This window comes from Centroberyx affinis, unplaced genomic scaffold (assembly GCF_046629955.1).
Source record: "Centroberyx affinis isolate AG114_WGS23_722 - 3 ecotype Tasmania unplaced genomic scaffold, CSIRO-AGI_Caff_v1 ptg002268l_1, whole genome shotgun sequence".
In the NCBI taxonomy this organism is placed as follows: Eukaryota; Metazoa; Chordata; class Actinopteri; order Beryciformes; family Berycidae; genus Centroberyx; species Centroberyx affinis.
Genome location: NW_027280555.1, coordinates 5,619 through 32,611, shown reverse-complemented (window position 1 = coordinate 32,611; position 26,993 = coordinate 5,619). Strand labels below are relative to the sequence as shown.

Here is a 26,993-nt window from a genome sequence, read left to right as displayed (position 1 = left end):
TGCATTTTCTTTAGTACTTTACACATGACGGGGAAATACAAGGGTTTGTTTTCAAGAGAATACAGGAAATTTAATAGTGCTCTGTACATGAACATATTATAGTTAGTGTGGTGGTTGCTTGGCACAGCCGACTGAGCGGGGCACATCGCAGTTTTCCATGGGGGGGGCAGGAGGGTACATTTCAAGGTGTTCAATTACATCTTGTAAGAAGAAGACCAAGTCTCTAGTAGCAGCTTGAAGAAAATACAGAATGTCCAGTATGCGCACTATCACCAAAGTGGCATTACAAAAAATGCATGTACATATATACACAGGGCAAGGGGAAGTATAAAAATGATCTGAACAATAAAATGTTTTAGACACATACTATAGTAATGGGCAACATATTTACGTATGCATAAATTAACTGGGGAAATTTGACCATAAGAAAACACTGAAAAGCTGCTATTAGAAACTTAACCCAGTACTAAGCAGTGTCACCAAGTTGGGCTGACCACATTAATACAAGAGACAAAATAGCCACGTTTAGTTGAGAATCCTACATTCATCCTGAGACACCATCGTTTGAAATGTAAAGTTAAAACTTGGGTTGAAAACGAAAGGCTTGCGACTGACTGCTACTCCTCTCAATTAATTTAATAATAATAATAATAATGCTGCGGGAAGGGCTTGGACCGTCAAAATCATGCCTCATACCTTGAGATGTTAACACAGATTGATTGAATATTATTAAACACTAGAATTAGGTCATTATTCATTTAAACCACGTGGAACATATAGAGGGCATGCAGTAAATCAAATCCTTAAAGCCCCAATCCAGGATTTATGAATATATCAATTATGGGCCTATATACATAGATTGCTGAAAGGTATGACTTACTGATGTAAAATAATCTCTTGGCAACTTTCAGACACCACCAAAGCTAAAAAATTAAAGCCCATTTTGCTCCAATATTTACAATGTAACTGTAAGCAAATCACTTCCATGTTCAGATTATATTTAAAACTCTATTTAAAAGTCACATATTGTCAGTGGTTGTATAAGGAGCCCAGGCAACAGATTTCCAAATGAAACAGAAAATATATCTTCAATCCAACAAATTAATCCTATACAAAGCTGGTGTTTGTACAACAGTGGTGCCACAAGGAGAGCAATTCTGGATTGGGTCTTTATTAAGGCCATAGGGACTAAATATCAGGTGGGACAGCAACAAAATGTCACAAATTTTGACTGATGGTGTTGAGCGACAAATAGAGCTCGTTCTCATAATCACCATGGAGAGAACAGGTGACATTAGTTCTCTCATAGGATCCCCAACATCAGTCAGTTAACATAAAAGAAAAATCCAAGCCCTTAGATGTAGCACGGGAAAAAAAAAAAACAGGGGAAGTGAGATTGAAACAAAATTCCATCTTGTGGATGCTTCGTTAGTCCTGAAAAAGAACTTGTCAGAATTAAAATAACATCAATCTTCAAAAGTTCTGTCTGGCTATCCACCGCAGTGCTAATAGCATACTGACACAGGGCAATCGCAATTAAAAATGCTATTAGGTCTGTGATCATGCTCTCAGTCACTGCGCGCTCGGCCGCCTTGCGATGTTTTGGTTGAAATCATGACTTGAAATATCCTATACTTCCTCTCAACTTAATCCAATTGTTTTTTTGTTTTTTTTGTTATTTTAGTGGAAGTTAAAACCCATGTCAGTAGGCCTTTAAAAGCTCAACGCACAACAATCAACTCTGCTGCAAAACCCCCCACCTGCAAATGACATCCGCTGGCTTCAAGTATTTGCAATCATTCCGATTTGCGCAGGCAATGACAATCGATTCCCCTGCTGTCAAAGTTAAGACTTCATCAAATCCAGTCAGCGTCCTGAGATACTTAACACTTTTGCACGGTGTCACCACCATGCCCATGGCGTCCACACAAGTTTGTGTGTCAGTAGCGATACCACTGATTTGTGTAACAGTGAGCGCTACTAGGCTCTGGCCCTGTCGCTGATAGAGTCCCCGACAAAGCATATTTGTGACCTCTATATTCAGGTTCACTGGAATAGGTAAAACAAAATAGGGACTACATACAGTACGTAACACATTGTGTATGATGAACAGCATGACAACATGGGATAGCAATGGTTTAAGCGAAGGAGCAAAAGCATTTATTCAGTAATCCTTTTTTTTTTTTGGAGGGGGTGGATGAGAGTTCCTGCAGAATTTAGGAGCATCTTGTATGCAGTGAACATGTTTCCATCTACATTACAAATCATGATTTTCCCAGAATGGACGAGGCTGAAGGCCGGCTGAACTTGTCGGAGGGAAATAAATCCAAACTCAAAAAAGATGAGATAAATTACAGTTCTGACACAACGCAAATCTTCATGTTCAACAGTCGGATGCAATACCATTTTGTTAAAAAGCTAACAGTTGTGTCGTGACACACCAAAGGGAGCTTTCCTCTCACCATGAGACCGGAATGGTTTCACGATTTCAACGGCTTCCCGCTGTTTTATCTTGGAATAAGTAACTAGTTGAATGTTATGTTCCTGCTGGAGGCGACTTCAGCTGGAGACGGTATATACATATACTAGGGAGGGATGTATGCGTGTATGTAGGCCTGACATGGCATGCGTGTAATGCATGATAACATATTTACTTTAGTAATGTGTATGAATGATTACATAATTACAATACAAACATTTACAAATTTGGAAAAAAGATTCTGATTGTGCCTCGAGATCCCCGTACATGCAAAGAATGTTGGGGATCTTCACACTATACAAGCTCTTCTCTTTTCTGAGATCAGTTGTAGTATTTTACATAGTTGCTCTTACTACACTGTCTCTAGCCATAGTGAGAAAACAGGGTGTCTGCGCTGATATAAGTAGTGAGCCGTGACCATTTTATAAGGCATTAGATTTGTTCTGGACCAGAAGGACTAGTAGTAGGGCACTGCTTTAGACTACCTATGAAATGTAGAAAAATGTAAGGAATGAACTTGAATACAAATCATGAGTGTGCTGCACCAAGAACAACCATGAAGAAAGTTTTGCCATTAAAAGAACGCTTTTCCTACTTTGGCAAAAAAATAAAAATAAAGAATGATTTCGTAACATAGCTTTCATGAGAGTCTTTGACAGTTATTTGTTCATCAAAGGCCTCTTTGTTTGGAGTAGGTACAGTACTTAAGAGTTCTGACAAACCAGCAAAAACAGAGCCAATACCGGACCTCTTCCGCACTCCTGTCCATATCAGGCCTGCTATCCCAATCCCCAAAATAAAAGAGCAGCAGCACTTCTCAAATCCGGCCACAGCACAGTGCTTCCCATTGAAACATATTTCCCATAGCCAGTTCCCTCCTCCTCCAACAGGGAAGGACACTCTACAGAAAGCCACTTTCTACTGATTGAGATCCTCTGGTCAAGTCTTTGGCTTTCCTTGCATTCATTTTTGCCATTTTGAAAAGTGTGAGCGTGTATGAGATAACAGCACTGTGCAAACTAAATGAAACAAACCCTAACCAAAACAATAGTTGGCCTTTTTGTTTGTGAAAAATTACCTTTCACTTAAGTGAAAAAAGAGAAAAATAGAAAGGAACGTTTCTTTAGAAAGCTGAGAGCGGTGCTTCACACTGCACCTCTTATCTCAGGCTATTTCTTTTATTCTGCGCATGTAATCATGCAGTTCCTCGGGGTCTTGGAATCCCATATCCTGGCAAACCCACTGAATGTCCTCTTCGTCTGCTATGGGGATGGAGTTGTAGGGCAGGTCCTCTGTGGGCAGGGTGGTAAAGGTGGTAAACTTGACCCTTTTGCGCTTGGAGGTGGGTGAACTGGCCTCCTCGCCGTTCTCCTTCGTGGAGCCCCCGGAGCTGCCATCACCCCGCCCATGCACCTGGCTCTGAACGCTGGTCTGGGAACTGCCACTGCTGTGGTGGTCCCCGTGGCAGCAAGTCTGCACGCCCTCCAGAGGGTTACTGGGACTTTCCACCTGTTGGGGCGAAAGGTCACACTGGGCCCTCAGCGGCTGGCCGTTTCCCAGGAACACCCAGTGGTGGGAGTGGTCCATGTTGGCCTGACCCTCAGGCGGGATCCGCTTGTGGCGGTATTTAAGGACGAAGACGATGCAGTTGATGAGAAAGACTAGGATGGCCAGGCAGAAGACCCCCAGTAGAGCGTACATGCCAATCTCCAAGTCGGTCATATTACGGGGTGAGTGGACAAAGTCATCGTCCTCCTCTTCTTCACCCTCTGTCGGTCTCTCCTGGTTGCTGATGGTGGGGAAGTTGGTGTAATCTATGGGAACGCTCGCAGGCTGCTCATTGGATGTCTCATAAATCCTCCCGCCCATGTTGGGATCGACGATCGGCCGCCTGGTGACAGGAGCCAGCTCGATCTCGCCCTCGGTGTTCGCCTCTTCCTCGGAGTCTTCCTCCGGGCCAAAGCGGACCTTGACGAAAACCGCGGCGGACGCGATGACGCTTTTGCGCTTGGTCTTCTGGCAAGCCTCACAGATGGTCATCTCCACGCGCACCGTCTCGCCAGATCCCTCCCCCTCTGCCGCCACCACAGGCCAGCGCTGCTGAGGCTCCTGGGATACCGATACGAGCTTGTCATCCAACGAGGAGGCATTGAGGTTGTAGTCTTTGGGGTCAAAGTAGGTCAGAGGGGCTGCTGTGTTGTCGCTGAAATACATCCAGATGGACAAACTGGCCTCCTGTCAAGACAAAAAGAAGGAAACACAACTTGGAGTCATACATTATTGAGCTTTGTCTCTCTGTGACCATGTGTGTTCCCCTACTTGCCTGAAACTAGCTTTTCAATGATGTTCAGGACATTTTAGGGTGGTTTTAGCTGGCTGTGGTTATCCAGGTGAGGCTAGCGGCCACAGAGCAGGGAAGCCAAAGCAACAACAACAATAGAGGAAAGCAGCCAGAGCAACAAGAATAGCAAAGCTAACCGTGCGGCACATGAGACCCATTTCAAAAACACGGTGAGCATCGGTGTCCTTTTTTATTGCAGATTGGCTGCGTTTGCCATCTGCCTCTTCGACACCTGTGGAGGCTTCACGGACGTTGGCTCCCTCAGCCTCAGGCTAGATAACAGCCAGGCAAGATGAGTGACAAGTGTCGGGGCGGGAACTTGACCGACTGAGGGGGGAGGAGGGTGGGATTAACAATATACATCCTGCCACGAGGGGAAAAGCTGCATATTCTAGCTTTAAGATTTTGGTAAATGCATGTTCAGTATTTTCTGCAAGTAAACAACATGCTGTGTTAATATCAAAGTAAGAAAAACTCTATTTGGTTTGTCAGAACGCTGTGACTCTGCCTTGTGTTTATATCTCTCAAAAGAATATTTCAGCGGTTCATATCCCGTTCTTTCGCGGCGGCGCCCGTGATTTGAATATCTGTGCCCAATTGAGCCTTTGAAGTTCTGGACTTGCACCAATCCCTAAATCTCCGGAGCGTCTCTCTGAACATCCGCAGTACCCCCTCTGCTCGGTACAAGCCTCGACACGCACACAGACCGCCTGCCTCTGATGTGCACACCAGCAAACCACTTTAAAGCGGGGGGGGGGGGGGGGGGGGGGGGGGGAAGGGTGGCAGGAGCGACTGTTGTCCTGTAGGCAACAACACAGGCGGCAGCACAGCGAGATAAGGCACATACGGCAGCGTGTGCTTAGGATGACGTGAGCTCCGGTCTATCTCATGACCTGCGTCTAATGTCGTCCCCCCATCCTCCTGGATTTTCTCTCTCGCTCCACCGTATACTGGGCGGTAAAGCTGAAATTGGATAAACGGTAATCTTTGAAAAACAGAGCCGCCTCGATGCCTGCGCGGCGGTTTACCCGACAGCATTCATCTGCCTCAGAGCGACGGCAACAACACCGGTGCCCACACGTCATCGCGTCATCAGCTAACCCCCCCCCCCCCCCCCCCATTAGGAAAGATTCTTTCTCTCCAACAGAGCCCCGACAGTTTCAGGGTCTTTCTTTCCAGAGGAGAGATGTCCACATCCCAATTCCATCTGGAAGGCTGGAAGAATGAAACCCTTCAGTCCGGTCTGTGGGAAGACTTCTAGGCTGCAGTGATATTCCAGCAGGAGCCGGGCCTCTGTCGTCCCAGCTTGTCAGGATGAAGGCAGCCTTTGATATGCATGATTTAAATAATACATTGCATATGGCATCCCTGTTCTTATGAGCCCGCTCTGGTGTGAAAGGGCTGATACAGAAATAAGGCAAAAACGGGGGCGTTATGACACTAACAAAATACTTACAATGTTCAGCAACTGGCACCTGCTGCGCTATGCCGATCTAATACGGGAAACTTCACGTTGCGCACGTGGAAAGGATGCTTTTGTTTATTCTGGGTTAAATGATTAGAAGAAAAGAGGAGTGTATTTGTTCAGAAGGGCTTCTGGTGTCAAAATATGATGAGGCCCAGAGGGATTTGTGGATTCTGTCGGTGTATTATATGCCGTTTAGCCCACTGAACCATCAGCACAGCCTTCCCTCAAATGGATGTAATGTGTGTAGGATGGAGTCAGGGATGATGTCACAGCCACTTGCCTCTCTCTGATTTGTGCTTTACAGCAACAGGAAATTAATGAGGACATCAATTCAGCATAAACAGCAGGACTTATAAAATATGTATACTTAGAATAATACTCTGCAAGAAATATTCTTCTCAGGGTGAGTTTGCATCAACTTCAATTGTAGTTGTAATAAAACTTCAGTTTCATAAAGTAATACCTTATTTATTTACTCATTTACGCAATAACAGTAAGTCATAGTTACAATAATAAGTTATGATGGCAACAGCTGGCTTAGAACCTGCAACTATTTACCAGAATTGAAAGGCTTGAACTTTGTCATTTGGAGAAGGGAATAATGCAAAGAGACTTTGATTGTCCACCTCTCCCTATACATAGTTTATGAGTTTCATTCATTTCTAGAGTAATAGGGGACGTTTAGAAAGTTTTCCTGTGAAACAGAATCAAATGGCTTGAAATAGCTCCAGTACTCCTCTGAGAGCTGTGCCGGCAGAGGGATTGGCTGCCTTTTATGGCCCGGCCTTGGAGAGCACTTAGGACAATACATTACAATAATTAAATTTCAAGGTGGCCAAGAAGCGGAAAGCAAGAAAAATTGGAATTTAATGCTGGCTTCTCTCTTACTGATGCTTGATCTGGTTGTCGTTGCTTTTTTTGGCAACTCGCAGGCCATTGAAAGGGCAAAGTAGGAAGCGAACACAGACACAGACACACACACTCCTCTCTAGGTGAAGCACTGCTGCCAATTAATTCTTTGCAGAGCACTGCAGAGATCCCAACTCCCATGTTGCCACTGTCAAGACACGGTGGCGGAGAAAAAGCACACATTCCTCTTCTTCACCAGATGTCTTCTCACTTCTCACTTGTGCAATACGATCCGGCTTGGGAGTTGTATTCCGATACATCAGAAGAGTTTTGCCAGCCTTGGCCAATACTGATTTTTTTTTGTTAAAACACTGCAACTAGGCTACTTATTAGTTCAGCACAGCGACTTGAGCTGGCATCCTCGCTAATAATGCTGGCTGAAGCTAAAGAGATTTGGCTCGAAAATCATTTTTATTACTCAAAAGTGAAACCAAAATGGCTATCTGAATCTGTCTGCTTGTTGATATTACAGTATAATCACTGAGAGTGACTTTGCAATTAAACTTCATTTTACCGCTCTGGAGACAGAAATGGGGAAAGATGATAAGTGCTTCTGGGAAAGCACAAGGGTTATTTTAGCTATAATAAACTACTGCATACATTACTTATTCCTGACTGCCAGTGTGGCTGGTGCAAGTTGCAATTACCTGCACTGCCATATTTAAATGCATATAGAAGGCGGTGGGTGTTAAGTTGGAGCCCTAATCTTTAGTCCCAAAAGATTATTCAAAAGTAAATAATAGTATAATTAAATTCTAAATATAAATATGCCGATTCTTCCTTCCCACATTGTGCGATGAATAATACCGTTACCTGTTTGGGAGCGGTGAGCGTCTGGAGGCCGGTTGCCTTGGCTACCATGGTGTGGCTGTTGCCGGGGCTGGGCTGGAGCGACAGGGTCAGGCCAGAAACGGCGTGGACGCGCAGCTCCGAGATGGAAACCTTGTCGTCTGTGACTGAGAACGGCGACTCTCCCAACACCGCATCTACTGCCAGCGGAGACTCCACCTGAGGGGGGGGAAGAAAAAAAAAAGACGGCGTTTTATTGTTTCTTGACATGACAGAGGGACATCATTTAAGTCGAGAATAGACAACAGCTTTATTGTCTTGCTGAGGCTTATAAACCCCCACGAAAAAGCCAATTTTGGATTAAAGTGGCTTGTGTCCCTGTGTCAGCGCATCTCTGTACACCGTGGCCAAAAAACAAGAAAAAAAACAAAAAACCCCACTTGAGATGAAATCAGCAGCCAGTCGCCAAGGTACAATCCAAAGCAGCCACCACATGCTTTTAAAGTGACGGTTAGCGAAAAAAACACACTCGCGGGGCATCAAAGTGCCGCCAAACGGCAAAAACCATTTTCGAAGCCGGCCACCTCTCCGGGTAAATCCACGGCTTTTCGACAGACCCTTTGCACCCGGCACTTTGAGCGCTTTAAAAAAAAAAAAAAAAAAAAGATCATGATTCCGCCTCGCAATCGCGACCAGAGGTCACGAGGGACTCGAGGGAGAAGTGAAGAGCCATTCAGCGCGGCGCCGGCCTTGTTCTGAGAGAGTCACACAGGGAAATCTTTTCTCACTTCAGTTTTGAGAGTCTTTGGCGGCGTGAAACAAAGCGACTCTGACAGGTTCTCGCAATCATCGGCAGATTGAAACCGCCACACGATTCAGTTAAGACTTAAGTACGAGTTACGCTTTCGATACTGACTGTTGACTGCTTTGTGCTTTCACGTGACGCGACGTTGGCGCTCCGAAAAAAAAAAATGTGGATTTTAAGTCTGAAAAGTATGCCTGGCTGATCAAAACAAAATTGTAAATAAACCCGATATGGTTCTTCACCTGAACGCTTCCGATATCTCCGTCTCTGATGGTTATATGCGGACCCCTGCTGTGACAAGACACAAAATTATACGCCGCATTTTGTGTTATGATTAGACCCGCTTCTTCCCCTGCATGCCTAGCACATCATTACTTGTCCAATTTTGCTCCTTTGGCTCAGATCAAGGCTTTTGTCATATAATTTTGTGCAACATAATTTGTCGTGTAGAGGAAGGAGCGTCTTGTGCCAAATAATTTGCGGAGACAGATCTGCAGGTGTCTGGTTTTATTAATTTGGTCTCAAAATATTACAATTTCTATTGTGCTTAACACCATAACCCCCCCCCCCTCCCCCCATACAGACACAAACACACACACAATCTACTCATACGGAGTGCATCAGCCTGCCAATCTCTTTTTATTACAGCCCTTGTAGCCTATGCTCTCGCTCTCCTCCTCCTCTCCTCTCCCTCTCTGTTTTGTAAGTAAGGTCTCCATGGCAGAGCGATGGAACCGGTAACCCATTTTCATTACTCTTTTCTTTATGAAACATGCTGGATGTAGGTTCTGGAGACACACTCAATATATCAGAGGATGGCCTAGCTATGGTACGTGGAAAGTCATGTAACATCCACAATTCCTGCAGTGATTGTAATAGTAGTAGTTAAGTCTAATATTTGCTCAAAGAATGCAGTTACTGAACTTCCGAGCAGGCCAGTTCAAACCAGAAGCATCAGCTGTCCCTTTAGCCTATGGATTTTAACACAATGCAGTCTCTAAACTGATGATGAGGCCTTTTAAGGTGCTTTTTTTGAACAGGCCTGCACCTTTATTTCATTTATTTTCAGCAGGCACGTGTCTCCATAAAACTGCACCTGGTACTTTTGACCCAGCGTGTTTTGTGGCACCGCCCTCGGTGCTCCGAGCTGGACACGTCTCAACTTTAGCCACGTTGTGCACTACGTCAATGTAAAAATAGCCCTTGAAACGGACACTATGTAGGCGGAGCTCTTGGACAAGATTATACAACTGTGCTCCTTTTTGGCGGACGTCATGTACCCACATCCTCCGTTTCAGAATGGGCTCCACATTGTCTTCTTCAAGGGCAAGAGCATTTTTTTCCCCCAACAGCAATAGCCATTGTGTTACTTCAGGTCAGCTAGCTAGCCAACACTCATTCGATAGCTCAAAGGCTGTTGCAGGTTGTTTTGTGTTGCATAGCAACTAGAATGATGTAATGTTGCACCCTTTGAGCTCCTTGCTTTCTCTGTTAGTAGCAACGCTCACGCTCAAGCTAAGCTTCGCCTTTGAGCAGAGGAAAATAATGCTCTTATATGAGCCAGACTCCAGAAGGGTAAGCCTTCCCATTAGCCTAATGCTGAAATTGATAGTAAGGTTGGACATGACTGAGTGAGCTCTTGTGGGCTAATTGTAAGTCTAAGTGTAGGTGTCACTGTAGAGCGGGTAGAACGTTTTTTTTCTGGCGTTTTCGTTTCTGTTGATCCTTCTGGATCTTCTGGTTGTCCTCAACATGGTCCGGTCATGGGCTTAATTCAACAAAACATCTGTGATGGAGATGCTCACTTGATTACACCGACGACACCAATCTCACTCCCATTCCCTCCAACATCCTCACTAGGTTTCTGCATTGGCTAGCATCCTAGTTAAAGCTGCAATAAGCAAAATGTCCTGACCACTAGAAGGTGACAAAAACAGAAACACATTAGTAAATAAACCCACAGCAAAGCCACTCTCCTTCCCCTATAAAGGCTAACAGCTAAGCTAACTGTACCTACAGAGACGTCTCGCCAGTTACCAGTCTCGCTTTGTCAGGCCTTTCTCCCGCTGGAGGTCACATGTCCCACAATGACAAGTGACAAGGTAGGTAGCAAGTTTACAAGTTGACTAAGTTTACTCCTTCGCGTCATCGATTCCACCATTATGCAAATATTATCAGGAATGGGAGGGGGTGAGGGACGCTTTTAAACAGCTGTGGAGGAGCCAAGCTAGTTTGAAAAAATAAAAAGATGCTGAATGGGTGAGCTTCGTTCTGGAGTGGAATTTGACAACAAGGGGAACATCCTAAGACAATGATTCTCCATTCAGGTCCTCGGGAGCCCCTCTGGTTTTTTCAGGACTCAAGTCTTAGCACACACTTATAATGGACTGTATACCATGTGACCCGCATCTTGCCCTCCTCTACAGAGGTTTTTTACAACATGCAGGACCCATACCTGAATCACACTGATCCTTCTGTGGCTGCCTCATTCGAAGCAGGTTTTTCCAACTCAGTTTAGCCCTCTAAACTGTACAGCGTCTGTACTGAAAATAGAGCTTTAATAGTGTGATAGCTGTATTGATCTTTCTTTTTATTATTCTCTTTTTCTCTTGTACGTCTCACTGGGTTTGTATGGCTGTGTAAATGGGTATTTCATGTCAGAGTCGATGCTACCTGTCGGTCCTGTTTTTTTTTTTTTTTTGGTTAAAGTGTTAAACAGTTTAAAAATATGCTGTCCAAAAATGTCAAAAGGGATAGTTAGACCAGATCCTGCATATTGGTAAATGCTTAAGGGCTGAGAACAGAGAAAAACAGCCTTAATGTCATGAGCAGCGTGTTTCACTAGGGAGTAAACCCGAGACTTTTTTCCATTTACAAAAATCCACAGCCAGACTCGCCTTCCATATGCATATTGTTTGGATGTGATGGATTAATGTGCCAGAAAGGAGAGTTATGGTTCGCTGGCCAGCGCACGCGCAGCCACACATGCATACACACAAGTGAGCATGCAAAACCCTGGGGGATGATAATAAATAGACACATAAATAAACTTTTAAAGTTTTCATGAGGGAAAGCCCAGCTGGGTGACGGATCGCTCGGTGAGGGAGTTACTTTTTCTGCTGCAACAAAAAGCTTTGCATTAAGCTTGATTGTGGAACTTGATTTTTTTTCTAGTGATGGATTCAGTAAAAGAATCAAGTAATTAAAGGGAATACCAGAAGTCTTTTTGTTAGCGGGGACAGAAAGGCGAGGGCAGAGTCCTGAGCAGATAGAAGGAACTCCATTTCACTGTGAAAACATGCCTGAGTCAGATAAAGGGCTATTCCACCAGTAAAAGCTGTTTTCCTAGAATTGATTTTCTGCTATTTCACATGCCTTTCCATTGTGGCTGATGTTTTCACAGACCAATAAAAACGACAAAACACACTATTAACACATTAAACACACTATCAAAATCAATACTGGAGACTATGTACAAATGTCAAAATACAATTCAGCAAAGATAAACCGCATTTGACATTGATCGTTTAAACTACAAAAATCAAATTAAAAATGTAATCTCTGTTTTATGACCTGCACTGGAGACACACCGCATTCTGCAGGCATGTTTTATTGAGCCGTCATGTATTCATTTTCAGGGTAAACTGTTATTTAAGAAAAATCCATATTTACAGTAACAGGAGTGTTTTGTTATTTCCATGGCTTTAGATGGCGAAGGTGCACTTGCACATAGATCGGTAGCATTGCATTCCCTCAAAATAAAGAACAGAAAGATTTACAGTAGTCCAACATGAGAAACGATGAGATCAATGGTCATAGTATATTCTGTTAGCACCGACGCAGTCTTGTTTTTATAGTAAAGTATTTTATAGTATTTTGGGAGGTAAGTTACTGGCAATTGTTTGGTGTGGATCGAAAAGAAAAATCCACAAAATCCTCCATCATTAATCTGTAATGCTCAATTCATTCAGTGAGTTATTTTATGATGAAGTGTTGTAATCTTTTGGTGTATCCTCTTTCCCTCAACCTGCCTCGCCCACTTCTACTCTAGTTAGTGATTTTCTACATTTCCCAGAATGCCTTTTGCCAACCCCCAGAGAATGTGCCTGGACTTGTTGCACCCAGTACATGTAGGTGAGAGAGCGATAGCAATAGTGATAGCTATAGCATAGTAATAGGTAATAGGCTGCATTGCATTCTGGTCTATTGAGGCTCCTGCCAGTGGAGAAATTGGTCTCTCTGCCTCTTCTATGATGGTTTTCTCCCTGTATGATTGTTGGTGCAAAATGGCGGCTCTAGAAAGAAGTTCTTTGATTTGCTGTTCTGAGGAACTGACACCAAAACCTGTTTACCCTTGATGTTTTAGCTTTAAATCTTCAGCTATCAAACTCTATTTGCTGTGCTAAATATCTTGACAAGATGTCAGATCATCTACAACTGGCCAGTTACCCACAGGAATAAGAAAAATACACGACCAAACAAAATAGACCCAGAAATGTGAGGTACATCGCCAAAAGCTGTTTGTGTTAATTAGTGTTTTAGGGTGGATTTTTCCTTTTAGTTCATATCAAAATAAAGAAAGGTGTTTTTAAGAAGACCGCTTTCTTGTCTGTCATTTGAAAATTTGTCAGGTTTAACTGTCAAATCCTGCTGAATTCACTGTGGCTAAAACCAGGTGGGTAAAATTTAAAGGAATAGTTCACCCAAAAATGAAAATTCTGTCATCATCTACTCACCCTCATGCCAAATGAAACACAGGTGAAATTTGTTAGTCCATATAACACACAGGGAGGTTGCCAGCACACCTTGGTAGCAGCCTTCTCCAAAACAACTGAAGTCAATGGGGACCTGTTCTTTAGAGTTCCAAAACAAAAACAGTCAAAACAATCACACTGTGAATAGAAAGACCTATACACCATTATTTGTTGCAAATCAATCAGCTGTAGTTAAGATTTGCACTAAATGATGGTGTAAATATACTGTAGGTCTTTTTGGAACTCTGAAGAACTGGTCCCCACTGACTTCAGTTGTTTTGGAGAAGGCTGCTATGGAGTTGTGCTGGCAGCCTCCCTGTGTGTTATATGGACTAACTTCACCTGTGTTTCAACTGGCATGAGGGTGAGGAGATGATGACAGAATTTTCATTTTTGGGTGAACTATTCCTTTAACGTGAAGAACCAGCACCTCCCGCTTCGAAGTAAACAGAGCTATTTTAAACCAAATTCAACAGTCTGTGATGAATATTGATTCATAGTTACTACAAGTAATGAATGATGAATGCGTTTTAAGCCTGTCTGTATTTCTTTCTGCCGGCGAGGAAGAGGTCAGCTGTGTCTGTGCGGCTCCTTCCAGCCCAGCTCCCAGCTCCCAGTTGTATTTGTCATCAGTGCTGCTGGCAGGGGAGGTGAGGTGAAGCATGAAAGTAGTTACACTTTACATTTTCTTTAACTAGGAGTTCCTTCTATCTGTCACTGTTGGGTGTGCGAGAGTGTGTAGCTGTGTTGGTGGTCCTCACCTGAAGCAGCACTACTTCAGCTGGCCTTTGAATAGTGAAGATCGATGAACAGTCCAAGCAGTAGAGTGACTGAGAGAGGATTACTAATGCCTTTTTGCACTGAACAGAAGAAACGCGTGAGCAATAGTTCATCTGTTTACTTCCCTGGCCTACTTTGCTGTAGGTGGTAATGTAAGGATCTTCGGAAGGCCTTTGAAGCCTCCAGCTGGCCTTTCATCATGCTTTATCCCCCTAAAAGAGATGATCTGTGACATCAGTTCTTGTGTAGGGACAAATCGGAACTTATGTCACATGTTTTCTGGGTAATGAAGTCCTTCAAACATCAATGCCATACAAAAATTCAAACAGTTATCCCTAGCTGCCACCTGGGGGCACCAAACTGCAAAGTTGCAGCTACTGCAACAAACAGAAAAAATATACAACTGAATTCACTTTTTCTGTGAATAAAGTGAATAAACTATATTATCATACCATTAGTCTTTCTCATAGCTCATAGTGAAGTCAAAAGTTGTACCTCATTACATATATTTTAGCCATTTGCAGGTATGAGTTGATCATACAGTAAATTTTATTGTTTACTCACAGAATCAAAATCTTTATTTTGCGCAATTCCTTTTGTGCCACAGCAGGTAACGTTTGTGTCCTGAAGAAATTAGGTAACATTGAACACAGAATGGATTAAGTAAGTAACTCAGCAGCAGTGGCAACAGGCTACAGCAAGTCAACAGAGTCAGACAGTACCTGTGTGCTACTGACATCTCCTATAAAAAACAAAAACTTAATATTCACAACAACAGCTTCAGCAAATTGAACTTCCATCCATCTGTTTTTGGTGGACTAAAATAACAGATCAATTTAGTCTAGTTATGGTTTGACTTTTATGTGGTCTAGTATTCATCTTGTAGAAATGCATCATAGATGGACATTTTTCATCATACTTTCCGTCAGTGTAATTACCAGTGACGAGCGCTGCGATGCGTCCTGTCTTTTTATGCTTGTTTGCAGGAAACACAAAGTGCTTCTCTTCTGAGAGGTTTGAACTGATGAAATACAGATGTAATGCCTCTGGAAACGTGGTGAAAAATGAAAACATGACCCTCGCAACTTTTACCGTTCCATATACTTTCAGGCAGTTATTTGGCTTTTCCAGAGAGCAGAGCGAGCGGGCGGGCAGTATAAAGTTCGTGGAAAAAAAACGCAAACAATCTAATTGTTACTAGAAATCTGAAGGCTGACACATATATGACGGCTTGTTGTGCCCCATGCACATGGGACAACTCTTCAACCATTCAACTTGGTGTTGGAAAACCATTTTGTGATGAGGATACAGATACAGCCCTCGAAAAAATCCTCATTTTCCACTGAACTGCTGCTAGTGTCAGTTCCATTTATAACCACATCAGTGTAAAATCAGTGTAAACATTTTTCTGTTTTTCCCCTACATGGCCCATGCTTGTCTGTGCTATCTATGATCTGGGATGGTTCAGTCTAAATTTGTGAACTTTACAAAGCTTAAATAAATGCTCTCTGAGTCCGCAAAGTGAACCTCTAATCCTAGGTTTTGCCTGTTAGTAACTCAATTTAGCTCTCCATAAGATCCCTTCCAATCATCCAATGGACTGAACATTTCAATATGGAGCACACTGTTGAGATATATGCTGCACTGTTCATCTTCCCACGAGATGAAAGATTAGTGACTTGTGTAGATTAGACTCTTTGTGTTCTGCATTGGAGCTTTGGAGGAGCGGTTGACGTTCGCAAACATTAATTGAATAATCTATGATCACAGGAATAACAGTGAATTCTGTCCAAGTCTGGCTTTTCACTTTGAGAAACAGCCATTGTTCAGTGTAATCCTATAGATTAATCCCCCCAGCCCCCACAAGGTGTGGTGAATTCTTATGGATTCATAACTCATAGCCCATAACCATATGAAAATACCCATTACACATTTGTAACAAGGTTTGCTGTTGTAATAGTTTAACCTCTAAACAGACATTTTCTTAAGTCTTTCTTAGGTATAATTACACAGGCTTCTTTTGTGTGAGTACTTAGCACTCCCTCCAAAAAAAGACCTGTCAAATTTAACATGAAAAGATTTGATCACAGCAATAATTACCAACCATCCCTCCAAAAAGAAAGAAATGAAATGACTGTCTGGAATTTGGCGTTAACTGGACAAAAGAGGCCCCTGCTCCTCATTCATATTCATGAGCGCACTGTTGGACGATTTGAATTTTTCTCCATAAGACCAATTCAAATCGTCCAATGGGCTGAAAGTTTCAGTAGGGAGGCCGTTGCCGAGATATATACTGTGCAATTCGTTTTCAGAACTTCCAGCATAAAAATTTCAGTGCTCGCAGTCAAATGTGCTCCATGAACAGGAGATCTTTTAAACTTCTCTCAGACCTTTGTAATTTGGGTTTTCTAAGCCATCAATTGTTCAAGCTGGATGGATAGGGAGCCCACAGAGATTTCATTTCTCTCTCCTTCATGGTGTTTTCAACATGAGACTTTCCGGGACTGTTTTTTTTTTTTAAAAGTCGCAGTGTGCCTAATGGTATTCAAATCTACAGGGGCTGTGCTGCATGAGTAGGAGGCAGCTCGAGTTTCAATTTGGTACCCATGATCACTGGTAATTTGACTTAAAAATGAAAGTGATGCACTCCAGGGAACTTTGATCTACAACTGAGTAAATGGGAAACGACGTCCACCTGAAAATATGTTTGAACTGTTCTTATCTTTGACCTTTGGCGAGTGGCTGTGGTATAAGTGGAATGACACCCAGCAAGGTTTATATTAAACAAGGGCCACCTGACATGAGACCCATATTTTGCAGCAGATCACTGCAATCCCATTACATTACATCTGAGTAATCTGGCACCTCCAGACCAGCTCCATAGTGCCATCCCGCCTGATGCCACAATCTCTGAAAGTTGTACAAGGGCTGAAATAATTTCAAACTACCTTGTTTTTTTGACAATCAGCTTGAGTCAATGTGGCAAGTTACGTCTGCTGGTAAATTGATCTATAATTATTCATCCCCTTCAAGAGATTACAAATGATCCATTGCTCATTTAAAATGATGGATGGGAGGCTCATATCTTTCCTCCCTATTTCACCATCATCGGACACATCCATCAGGCAACCATTCTTTCTCCTGACAGGCTGAAACTGTGATCACTCATGGCGATCAAAATTCTCACCAACTGTTACTTCTCTCCGTCCTCATAAATGACCGGTGAAGCAACAGTAAATCAGTGCTTATGAAGCATGTCTTGTGCACCTTACTTCTATACAGACTTCTACGCCTCCCATGGCTGATGCATTTATATCCTCATTACATCGGGGATCGCTTTTAGCAGAGGGAGCTGGACAACAGCAGCAGGTTCAGTTACAGATTAAAGGAACTATTTAAAAAAAAATCCATAATATATAAGAGACTAGGGCTGGGCGATAATTCAATATTATCGTTAATCGTCTTTCAGTGGAATCATATCGTGATGATATGAAGATATTTTGATATCGTGACACACATTTCTGCTGTCTAACTTGATGATGACAAGCAAATTTTACTTAGAAACTCTTAGAATCACACCTAACATTACCATTCGGTTCAATGAGATGAACATTAATTTGATTATTTAATGTGATTTTGCATACATGAACCATATTGTGATATATATTGATATCGAGAAAAATCCTTATGATTATCATGATATTGATTTCAACCATATCGCCCCAGCTCTATAAGCGACAATCTTAGAAAAGGTGAAAGAGGGAGAGGAAGACAGTGGCTGTAAAGCTAATCAAAGCAGCCTCTGTAAGATTCAGCTTCCACAGCCTTAACAAGTGCCGAAAACTCAGAAAGAGTAATGAGCTGTGCGTTTTAAATCTCTCTCTTCAATTTGTTGTCGGGACGTTGCGGGAGAGCGGGTTCAAGGAAAAGCCGCGCTTCTCGCCGAGACGCGCTATTTGTCATCGGCGAGACACTCCATCTTTCGAGTGACGTGTAAAGTCCGTTTGAAGTCCGTTTTACCTTCAGCAGAGTGGCGCCCAGCTCCAGGCCCACCAGCACGGTCCGGTCCACCAGCTCGGCGATCCTGGGGTCGGCCACCTTGAGGGAGTCCTGGACCAGGTCGGTGACGTCCACCTGCCAGTCGGGCCCCAGCATGGTGATGACCTGGTCGGTGCCCTCCGTCGAGGTGGTGTGGAACTGGGTCAGCACCTTGACCAGGGCCCGCTGGTACTGCAGGGTGCAGCCCCGGCTCACCCGCCGCTCGTCCTCCTCCTCGTCGGCGTCGCTGTCTCTGGTGCTCCTTGGACAGGGGGAAAAGTGAAGATATAATAATAATAATAATGATAATAGTAGAGAAAGTCAGTGTAATAACCATTGCTCTATTTGGTGTAAATGCCACAACAGATATCAATGCCATACAAAAGCACTCTTGAATGCTAACATACTGGTGGGCGATTCCAAGAGTTTTCATGAAATTATACATATTTGAGATGGTAAAAATAAAAAAAAAATGGCAATGGGTGTTCAGAATTGGCCACTGGTATGTAGAGTGAAAACAGTTTAGCAAGGACTTTTCTCAATACTTTTTTTTAAACATCCATGTAAATGTCAAAATCTACAAACTATGCATATAAACCAGTGGTTCTCACAGTAGGGTCCGTGGTCCCCTAGTGGTCCTTGAGGGGGTCCCTGAAGGTCCCCAGCTAAATGAGGAACTTCACAATAATTTACTTCACTAGAAATTATCCCAGTTATATATACAGTATATATACAGTACTGTGCAAAAGTCTTAGGCACCCTAGACTTTTTATATAAATTTTGTCTTAGATGTTTATGTGTCTTCTGCATTAGTATAGTCAGTAGACTGCTCTTTATAGTAACATTTTTTAGATTTAGAAACTTTTGATTTCATTACTTTTGAAAGCCTCTTTGCTTTACAGATTTTTTTTTTACATGTGCCTGAGACTTTTGCACAATACTGTATAAGAATGACTATTCTGATCATAATTTTCACCCTCATCACTTCACTTTGCCCATGTACAGTGTAGACAGTTCTTCAATACTAAATCAACAACAAAAATCCTCCTGTATTTGGGGTCCCTGGGAGAAAGTCTTACCAAAGGGGGGTCTGTGAGGCCTATTGTGTGTCTATTTTGGGGTCCGTGACATGAAAAAGTTTGACAACTAGTCGTACAAACCATCAAAAATGGTCTTCTTGTTACTTCTTGTTACTAAACTGTACAGCATGGTGTGGTGTAACGTCACATCCCAGGCTTCTGTTCTTAAGGGCCTCTTTTTTATTTTATAATTTGACACCGTGGCACTCATAAGAAACTCGGCACGACTCCACGCCAGAGCCGTTAAATGATCTGATGTGGTGGCGATGTGGAAAAAACACTCCGAAGTTGGACCGATGCCCTTCTTATTTCACGGGCCCCCCCCGGGCAGAGGGGTTAAACATGCCAGGTGCGCCCCCCCCCCCCCCCCCCCACCCACCCACCCACCTAGCGCAATCTGCTCTACAACAAGATGTACGAGTTATCCGACTTCCCTCAGCGGGCTTGACAGGCTGCCAGTTTCCCCCTTAAAAAGCCCTCTGCTTAATCTTCGCCTTTGACGTACGATCTGAGCGGACTTAAGATTCAGGGGAGGCGAGCGGGCTTGTCAGCGGCTGACAAAGTATATCCCACCCATTGATTCAAAGAACAGGTCTTGAACATTAGGCTAAGCACTTCTGTCCCGAGGTCTCTGAAAAGCTTAAGACAAAAAAAAAAAAACCTCCCTCAGCACCCGAATGCATTGCACCAAAATGCACTGCACGGGTACCTTTTCCGCCGAGCCCGCTGACCTTTTTTGATTATTAATTCATTTAAGCACATTACCCTCTCCACACCTCACCGGGGCCCGCGATCGCAAAGCGGCGTCACCTCCTCCTCGCTGGAGGCCCCCCCCGGGTGGGAAAATTCCCCATTCTCGCAAAGCCACGCTGCATTCCCCCCCTATAGTTTCGCGCTGGAAGGTGATATGATTATTTATGAATAAAACCGCCTCCCGTAAGGCCTCTCGGGTCACCGGAGGTACCTGCCGTTTTTAGTCGTAGGGTTTTTTTTTATTTAACCAGCTTCCCGCTTCACCCCCGTGACCCGGTTCCGGGGGCCGATTACGCGCTGGGTCGCGAGTGCGGTTGGTCGTATTTTACAGCATCAAATGAATTAAAAATGTAGGCCCTCTGGTGCATTTGCCGCGCTAGCAATATGGCAAGCCGTGGAAACATTTGGCTTGGCAAGTGGAAGCTGAGGAGACGCGGGCGCGCGTGTGTGTGCAAGTGGGTGTGATTAGCACAAACGGCATGTGTGCAATCAGGAAAAACACGACTATAATGATGCAAACAACATAATACAAACATAATGAATTATGCCTTGGGCGGCTCATCAGAAGCCGCCGTCTATTCATCTTGACTTTATTCATTTACGAGTAACTGGGTGACAAGAGCATGGTTCAGCTCATATGCGCAAGTTTGAAAAGACAAACAAAATCAGCAATGGTCTCAGGGATTCAGGAGTGGAGGGCTTTTTTTCTAGTAATACCTACTGTGCGTCTGGCCTGGATGTCACCTGGATTTTTTTTTTTTATTGCTTCTACGGCCTTTGTGCGTTTGAGACTGACAGCGTTGCTTTAGGACATGTACTTTTTAGTCGTGTTTGGAGTTAACTCCGCGTCAGACGCCGAGGCTGCAGACTCAGTTACTCATCCAGTGGAGGCTAGAGGAAAAACCGACGAGACAGTATGACTCCCTCTCCCCCCCGTCACGGAGTTTCACAACTCTTGGCTCAGGTCAGCAGAAGTTTACCTTCCCGAGACTGTACCTGGAAATAAGGTTGATATTTTCTCTCCCCGAGAAGAATATTGTCTGTTCTTATTAGAGTCTCTGATACAACCGAACACTGCTGAAGCTTCAGTGCACACGGACTCGGCCTGCCCGATTACACTCCCCCTTTCCTTTTTTAGACCGTGTTGCTGGATAATACAGCCAGTGAGCAATTCTGCCGCACTGTAGCAAAAAGCCCACTGCCAGCCAAGGAGACCCGGGTTCGGAGCGCGTCACGTTGCAGAACGGAAGGGATGCGGGGGATGGAGCGGCCGCGACAAAAAGGGAAATATAAGGGGAAAGGAGGTGAGAGAGAAAGACAGAGAGGGAGAGAGTGCGTGAGAGGCTGGAGGAGGAGAGTATAAAAGAGAAAGAGAATGTGCTTGTGAGAGAGAGTGCAACAGAGTGGCAGATGGAGGGGTTGAGAGAGACCCGGGTGGCAGGTAATTTACTTGTGCTCGTATGAGAGGAGTAAATGAAAAGACAGTAATTCACTCTAATAATCACAAAATAAATGGAGCGGCTTTAGCAGAGCTTGTTGTTAAACGAAGAGGCAGACAAGCCTCTCATTTAGTTATTAATAATTGATATTTTTTATGTTATTTTGAGTGATTTTTAAAGTTTTTTTTAAATTTTTAAACATATCTTACCTTGGTATATTTACTGTAAACAAATGAGACCATGGTCGAAACAATTGGTAACCTCTATCTCACACTAGTGGTATTGTTAGAGCTAGTGTTTCTCAAAATTAAGACTACATTTCCCATTAACCCCGTTGCTTTCTGTCCCTCCTCCTTGGAGTCTCTGGCTTTACTGAAGAGGATCAACATGTTGGAAGTGACTTTTCCATCGGCTTTTCACTCAGTTTGCTCTGGAAGAACAGCGCACTCTTCCTGTTTTGTGCCGTAAAGCAATCCGGCAGATTTCCCGCCAAATCTGACCCGGTGACACGCAATGCCAATCTTCTTAGTGATGGCCTCATTTGTTTATGGTAATTCTAGTAATGTCTCAAAATGAATGTGGTAATGACTTATTGATGTTAAAATGCTACACATAGCACCTTTAATTGGGCCAAATCCATGTCGGCTGCTCATGATTGTGCCAAAACCAGCAACATCACTGGTAGGATATAAAGCATTTGTCCTATGTGCCTTTTGTTTTGCTGCCTTGCACTAATTTAATAGTAATGCTTAATGAAGATATTTGGGCTATGGAGCAGGCAACAGAAACGGAACATGCTGTTCCCCACAAATCAAAAGACTATGTCCAACACCACTGAAAATATCACGAATATCACACCTTACAAGACAAAAAGACTCCTATGCCTCGTCAGTATGTGGGAGCACATCAGCAACTTTAATAGTCCATGTGTGGCACATTTGAGAATGATAGGAGCTGTCTTTGTCTGCAGTTGTCTCTGACAGTGCGAAGTACGACAGGGAAAAGTAGAGAAAATGATATACTCAGTAAATCTAAACTACAACATGGAATTCTACTGGCCTGGCTATGAGGCAATCATAGGAACCTGAAGTGGAAAAAACTATTTTTATGAAAGGGCAGATAAATGCGAGTCTGCGTAGATAACAGGCTATTATAATTATGAGGGGAAAAAAATATTGAACTAGTTCATTTGTTCTTAATCTGCTCCAGCATACTTCTGTGAGAAAAAAAAATCACACCAATTTGCTTGGAACAATGCATGTCAAATTATTGATTATTCAGGGAATGCCACATAAGGAGCCTAATATCCCATATGCCTATTATACAAGAGTTATACCATCATATCAGACTGCCAGCAAACCCTAGGGGCTGGTGCACATGGGCCAAATGGCAAACAGCATTCAAAATAATGAGACCTGAATATCTCACTAATCTGGAGAAATGGACATATATGGTTCCTCATCTGCAGGATTCCATTTTAGTAGCCTGGACGTGTTTCAAAAAAGAAATGAACGGCACTAAAGTGGGGATTTAAGATGTTTTGCATGTCAAAATAATATACCTTCTATAGCCTATTATAATCCATTGGACATCTTTGAAAAATGAGGCTGTGTATGATGTTTTCCAAGCACTCTAAGTCATTTGAAATAGCGCCATTCTTCACACGACTCTTTAAATGTGCAATTTGTATTCAGGTTGGATACAAATGTATTTGGTCTACGCTAATGTGCTCCTGTGGTGCGACTATAGCAACCAACTGCACGAGTCTTACTGCTCCCATTCAACATCTCTGTAATGAAGGGTCATGGGTTTGTTACTGGTCCACAAATGACAAGAACACTACTTTAATGAGCCTGGGTCCCTTAACATGAGACTAAATGATTCTTTTGGATCCTGGCTTGATAAACTTTACGCTCCCATCTGTGCCATTTTTTCTACATCTATAGGGGTTATATTTGTATGATTTGTAGGCAACAACTCATTCAATTTTTATTGCCTGCTGCATTCCATCTACTGACAAAAGGTTCTATAATATTGACTAGGAGGCCGCACAATTGGCCTTGATCCTTCAAGATGGCAAGGATATAAAGCAGACACCAGATTAAATGCAGAGGACCGTATTACGATTCATGCAGTATGAGTTTAATAACGTGTTGAATAATTGAATATTTATTAGAACATGTGTGTCAGATTTCGGCTATGTTTACACACTAGCAGCTTAACTACGTACAAATAATGACAATTTGAAGTTAAAAATGCTGCTATATACACCAATGTGGAATTCTCTTGGGAGTATAACTAGAGCAACTGTTAAACTGACCATCCTTGCTTGCTAATCTAATGACTGTATCATTATCTATGTTAAAGTACCATCAATATTTGCTGGTATGGAAAGCTTTCTGTGCATTTACTCCGAGTCAAATGAAGCCTGCTTCTTCCGACTCCAGTTCTGTTGTTTTAAATAGGTTCTGAGGGGTACAACACATACAAGACATCCTCAAGAATCAATGTGCGCTTGTGAGCATCATTTTGCTCTAAGCAAAATACATCAACGGAGGGTACATTTCTGCTTTGTACCTGAACCAGAACATCTAATTGGAGCAAAACAAGCAAAACAGAGAGGAGGCTGAAATGCTTCTTAGCTTCTAATTTTAAAAACTGTGGGGCTTGTTGCTCTTTGGATTAAAAAAAAAAAGGCTCATCTGGTAATCATGTATAAATAATAAAGACCCAAGGCCCTTCAACAGACTTTATTTTACTGTGACCAACACATTTTGGCCCCCTTGCCTTCATCATAGGGTGTAAATGAAGATCATGCGGGTTGGGGGCAGTTGTTAAACTTGCAATAACCAGCTAAATAGAATAAAGACTTTCATGGACTTATCGAGCGCCTTGGGTTTCCCTTCAAAACACACACTGACTGTACAAAATATCAGAGATATCTTCCTGATATTGACTTGCAGCCCCTGTTGCTCAATCCACATCTCAATTGTCTCAAAGCTTAAAAATCCTTCTCTCGCTGGCCTGCTTCTCTATCTCCATCTCCTCCGTTGTGAATGGTATCGATTTAACAAGGGGAATCAATAAGGGATGATGGCTTCTACCAGGATTCACCTCATCAGTGCAATTCATGAAAAGAGTAAGCATCCCTTATATTTTGTACGTTCAGTGTATAATCATGCTGGAATGCTTCACAGAACGCTTCTACGGAGGCGAAACCCTCTAACGGTCTTAAACGTCCGCTGACTGCATCTGCGCGTGGGGGTCGGAACTCACCTTCGGTCGGGCAGGATGGGAACCCTCCAGCCTTTGATGAAGCTCAGGTTGCTGTCGGAGAGCTCCACCTGGAGGGGCAGCTTGGGCACCCAGACCGTCAGCTCCAGCGGCGCGCTCAGGTGCTCGTAGCTGAAGATGACCCTGGCGTTCATGGAGCCTCGCGTCTCTTTGCCGTTGACGAACACGTAGTCACAATTCATGGACACCTGGGACAGATCAGGGTCAAAAGTCAGAGACCATCTATATGGTAATGGTCACGTCGGGAGCAGGGGAGCTAAGTGATGTGCGATGATGTACGGCGCGGATATGGACGCGGCTGTCAGCCCTGCGATCCATTACGCGGCGTTTTCAAGGTTGACTCTTTCAACATGGTGAATATAAGGAATTAGGTCTTTTATGTGTTTTAATGTGCTGTGAACTTTTAGGTCACAGTGATATCTTTTTCCAATTTTGTCCTACAAGGGGCTGTATGTTGGCATTTAGCAATATCTAGGAGACACACTGTAAACCAGTGGCATGTGCCATTGAAGCCCAAGATTATACAGGTTTGCATTCCAACCAAACTTACTGTATGTATTATTATGATGTTATTTATTGTTGTGTCCTTGTCTTGTTGCTCTTTGTCATTGTTGTGTATTGGCTGCTGAAAACCTGCAGACTCTTGGGCCTTGATGGCACATGGTTGCGAACCACTGCTGTAAACAATGCTTACTGGGGGAGGGTTCTCTAATCTAATTTGCATCTCTTACGCACTTACATTAGTGGTCCTAAGTAGCCTACTGTTAAGACTGTACAGTACAAATGAAGCATGCAGACCACGTCCCAATCCCACCACCTCCCTCACCCATTCTATTCTCAGCATAATGATCTATGCACAGTCATACAGACACGTAATATAACAACAAAAGCTTTTAGGCAAACAAATAATTCACATGACGTGAGAGCAGAGTAACATTTCACATGTGCTCTAGTTCATAACAGCTACATGCCACATGAATACACACAGATTCACTCCTTATGTCACCTTTCATTAGACAGTCATGCAATATGTATGTCATTTGAAAGTAGGAGCGCAGTGTAATTTATTGTACAAAAATTTCAAAATACAAAAATTTCAAAATAAAAGTCCGCCTAGCAATTGCCATTTTTAACTTGGAACCATGCCTTCGCTTTCTCATCTAGTCAAAATCTCCATCTCCGGCGGAATTATCATAAATACTTGTCCCCCTCTAATACTAAATTATTAACTGCGATGGATCTGGAGGGTTTTGCTTTTGGGCTCCCATCGAAGATTTATCTAGTAGTGGGAGGTAGCTGGCATTGTAATCAGAGGATCTAATCTCCCCGCAATGGAGGTCGGGCTGGCCAGTCTTCTCAGGGCTGGGGATTCATCATAGCTGGGAGGAGGTCTGGGTAATAAAATTCCCCTTCCATGCAGACAGGCCAGAGTGGGGGGAGGGGGGCGGCGGGTTGGAAGGACTTCTTAAGATGACAGCCTCTCCCCTCTGGTTCGGCTAATGCAATTTCAGAGGATTTGACCTCAGAAGTTTCCCCAATAGCCGGCCTCTGTGTGGAAACACACTGTTATTGTTCTGGCTGGGATTTGTGGTGTTATCTGTAAGAGCTCAGATACAAAAGAATGAAAAAGAAAAAAAAAAACAACAACAACACAGTGACCCAGTCACCTTGATTAATCACAGCATGGCTTGCTGTCTGTAGAGTTGGGAACATCTGCCTGACATATACTGATCCTGCTTTACCCTAAAGCTACATACACACACACACACACACATACACACACACAAAATGTGCCCAGTAAGCTCTAGCTTCAGCTCCGCTTCAGCTCCTGCGGCTATTGCTGCTGATAAACTTGGCCGGCTAATTGCGAGTCAAAAGCTGTTAGCAACTATGGGTATCAGTGGCCCTGTGGGGGTTTGCTGAGGAGGGCTTTCACGCACTGAGCCACCAGATGCCGTCACACTACCGCTAATGCACTGTGGCACCTTCCATGGTGCCAGCAGATTGCCTGGGTGGAGCGGAGATCATCAGGACATGGGTGGGTACTGCCTGCGTTGGGTGGCAT

General features: G+C 43.4%; 1 protein-coding gene across 1 annotated transcript; it reads right to left on the bottom strand.

Annotated features, from left to right (window-relative positions):
• Positions 1–26,993, bottom strand: tmem132e (transmembrane protein 132E). Its single transcript, XM_071532880.1, has 5 exons — positions 26,914–26,993; positions 24,911–25,150; positions 18,346–18,625; positions 8,011–8,205; positions 1–4,714 (listed from the first exon to the last, which is right to left on the bottom strand). The coding sequence occupies exons 1-5, from the start codon at positions 26,991–26,993 to the stop codon at positions 3,644–3,646; spliced, it is 1,866 nt and encodes a 621-aa protein (XP_071388981.1). The 3' UTR covers positions 1–3,643.

Bases quoted from the DNA above. Each gene is read 5' to 3' on its own strand.
- tmem132e (XM_071532880.1), bottom strand. From the start codon at position 26,993: ATGCCACCCAACGCAGGCAGTACCCACCCATGTCCTGATGATCTCCGC. The intron at 25,151-26,913 runs GTGCCACAGTGC...ATTACCATATAG, and splicing joins ATCTGCTGGCACCATGGAAG to ATGGTCTCTGACTTTTGACC. The intron at 4,715-8,010 runs GTAACGGTATTA...TTGTCTTGACAG, and splicing joins CGCTCACCGCTCCCAAACAG to GAGGCCAGTTTGTCCATCTG.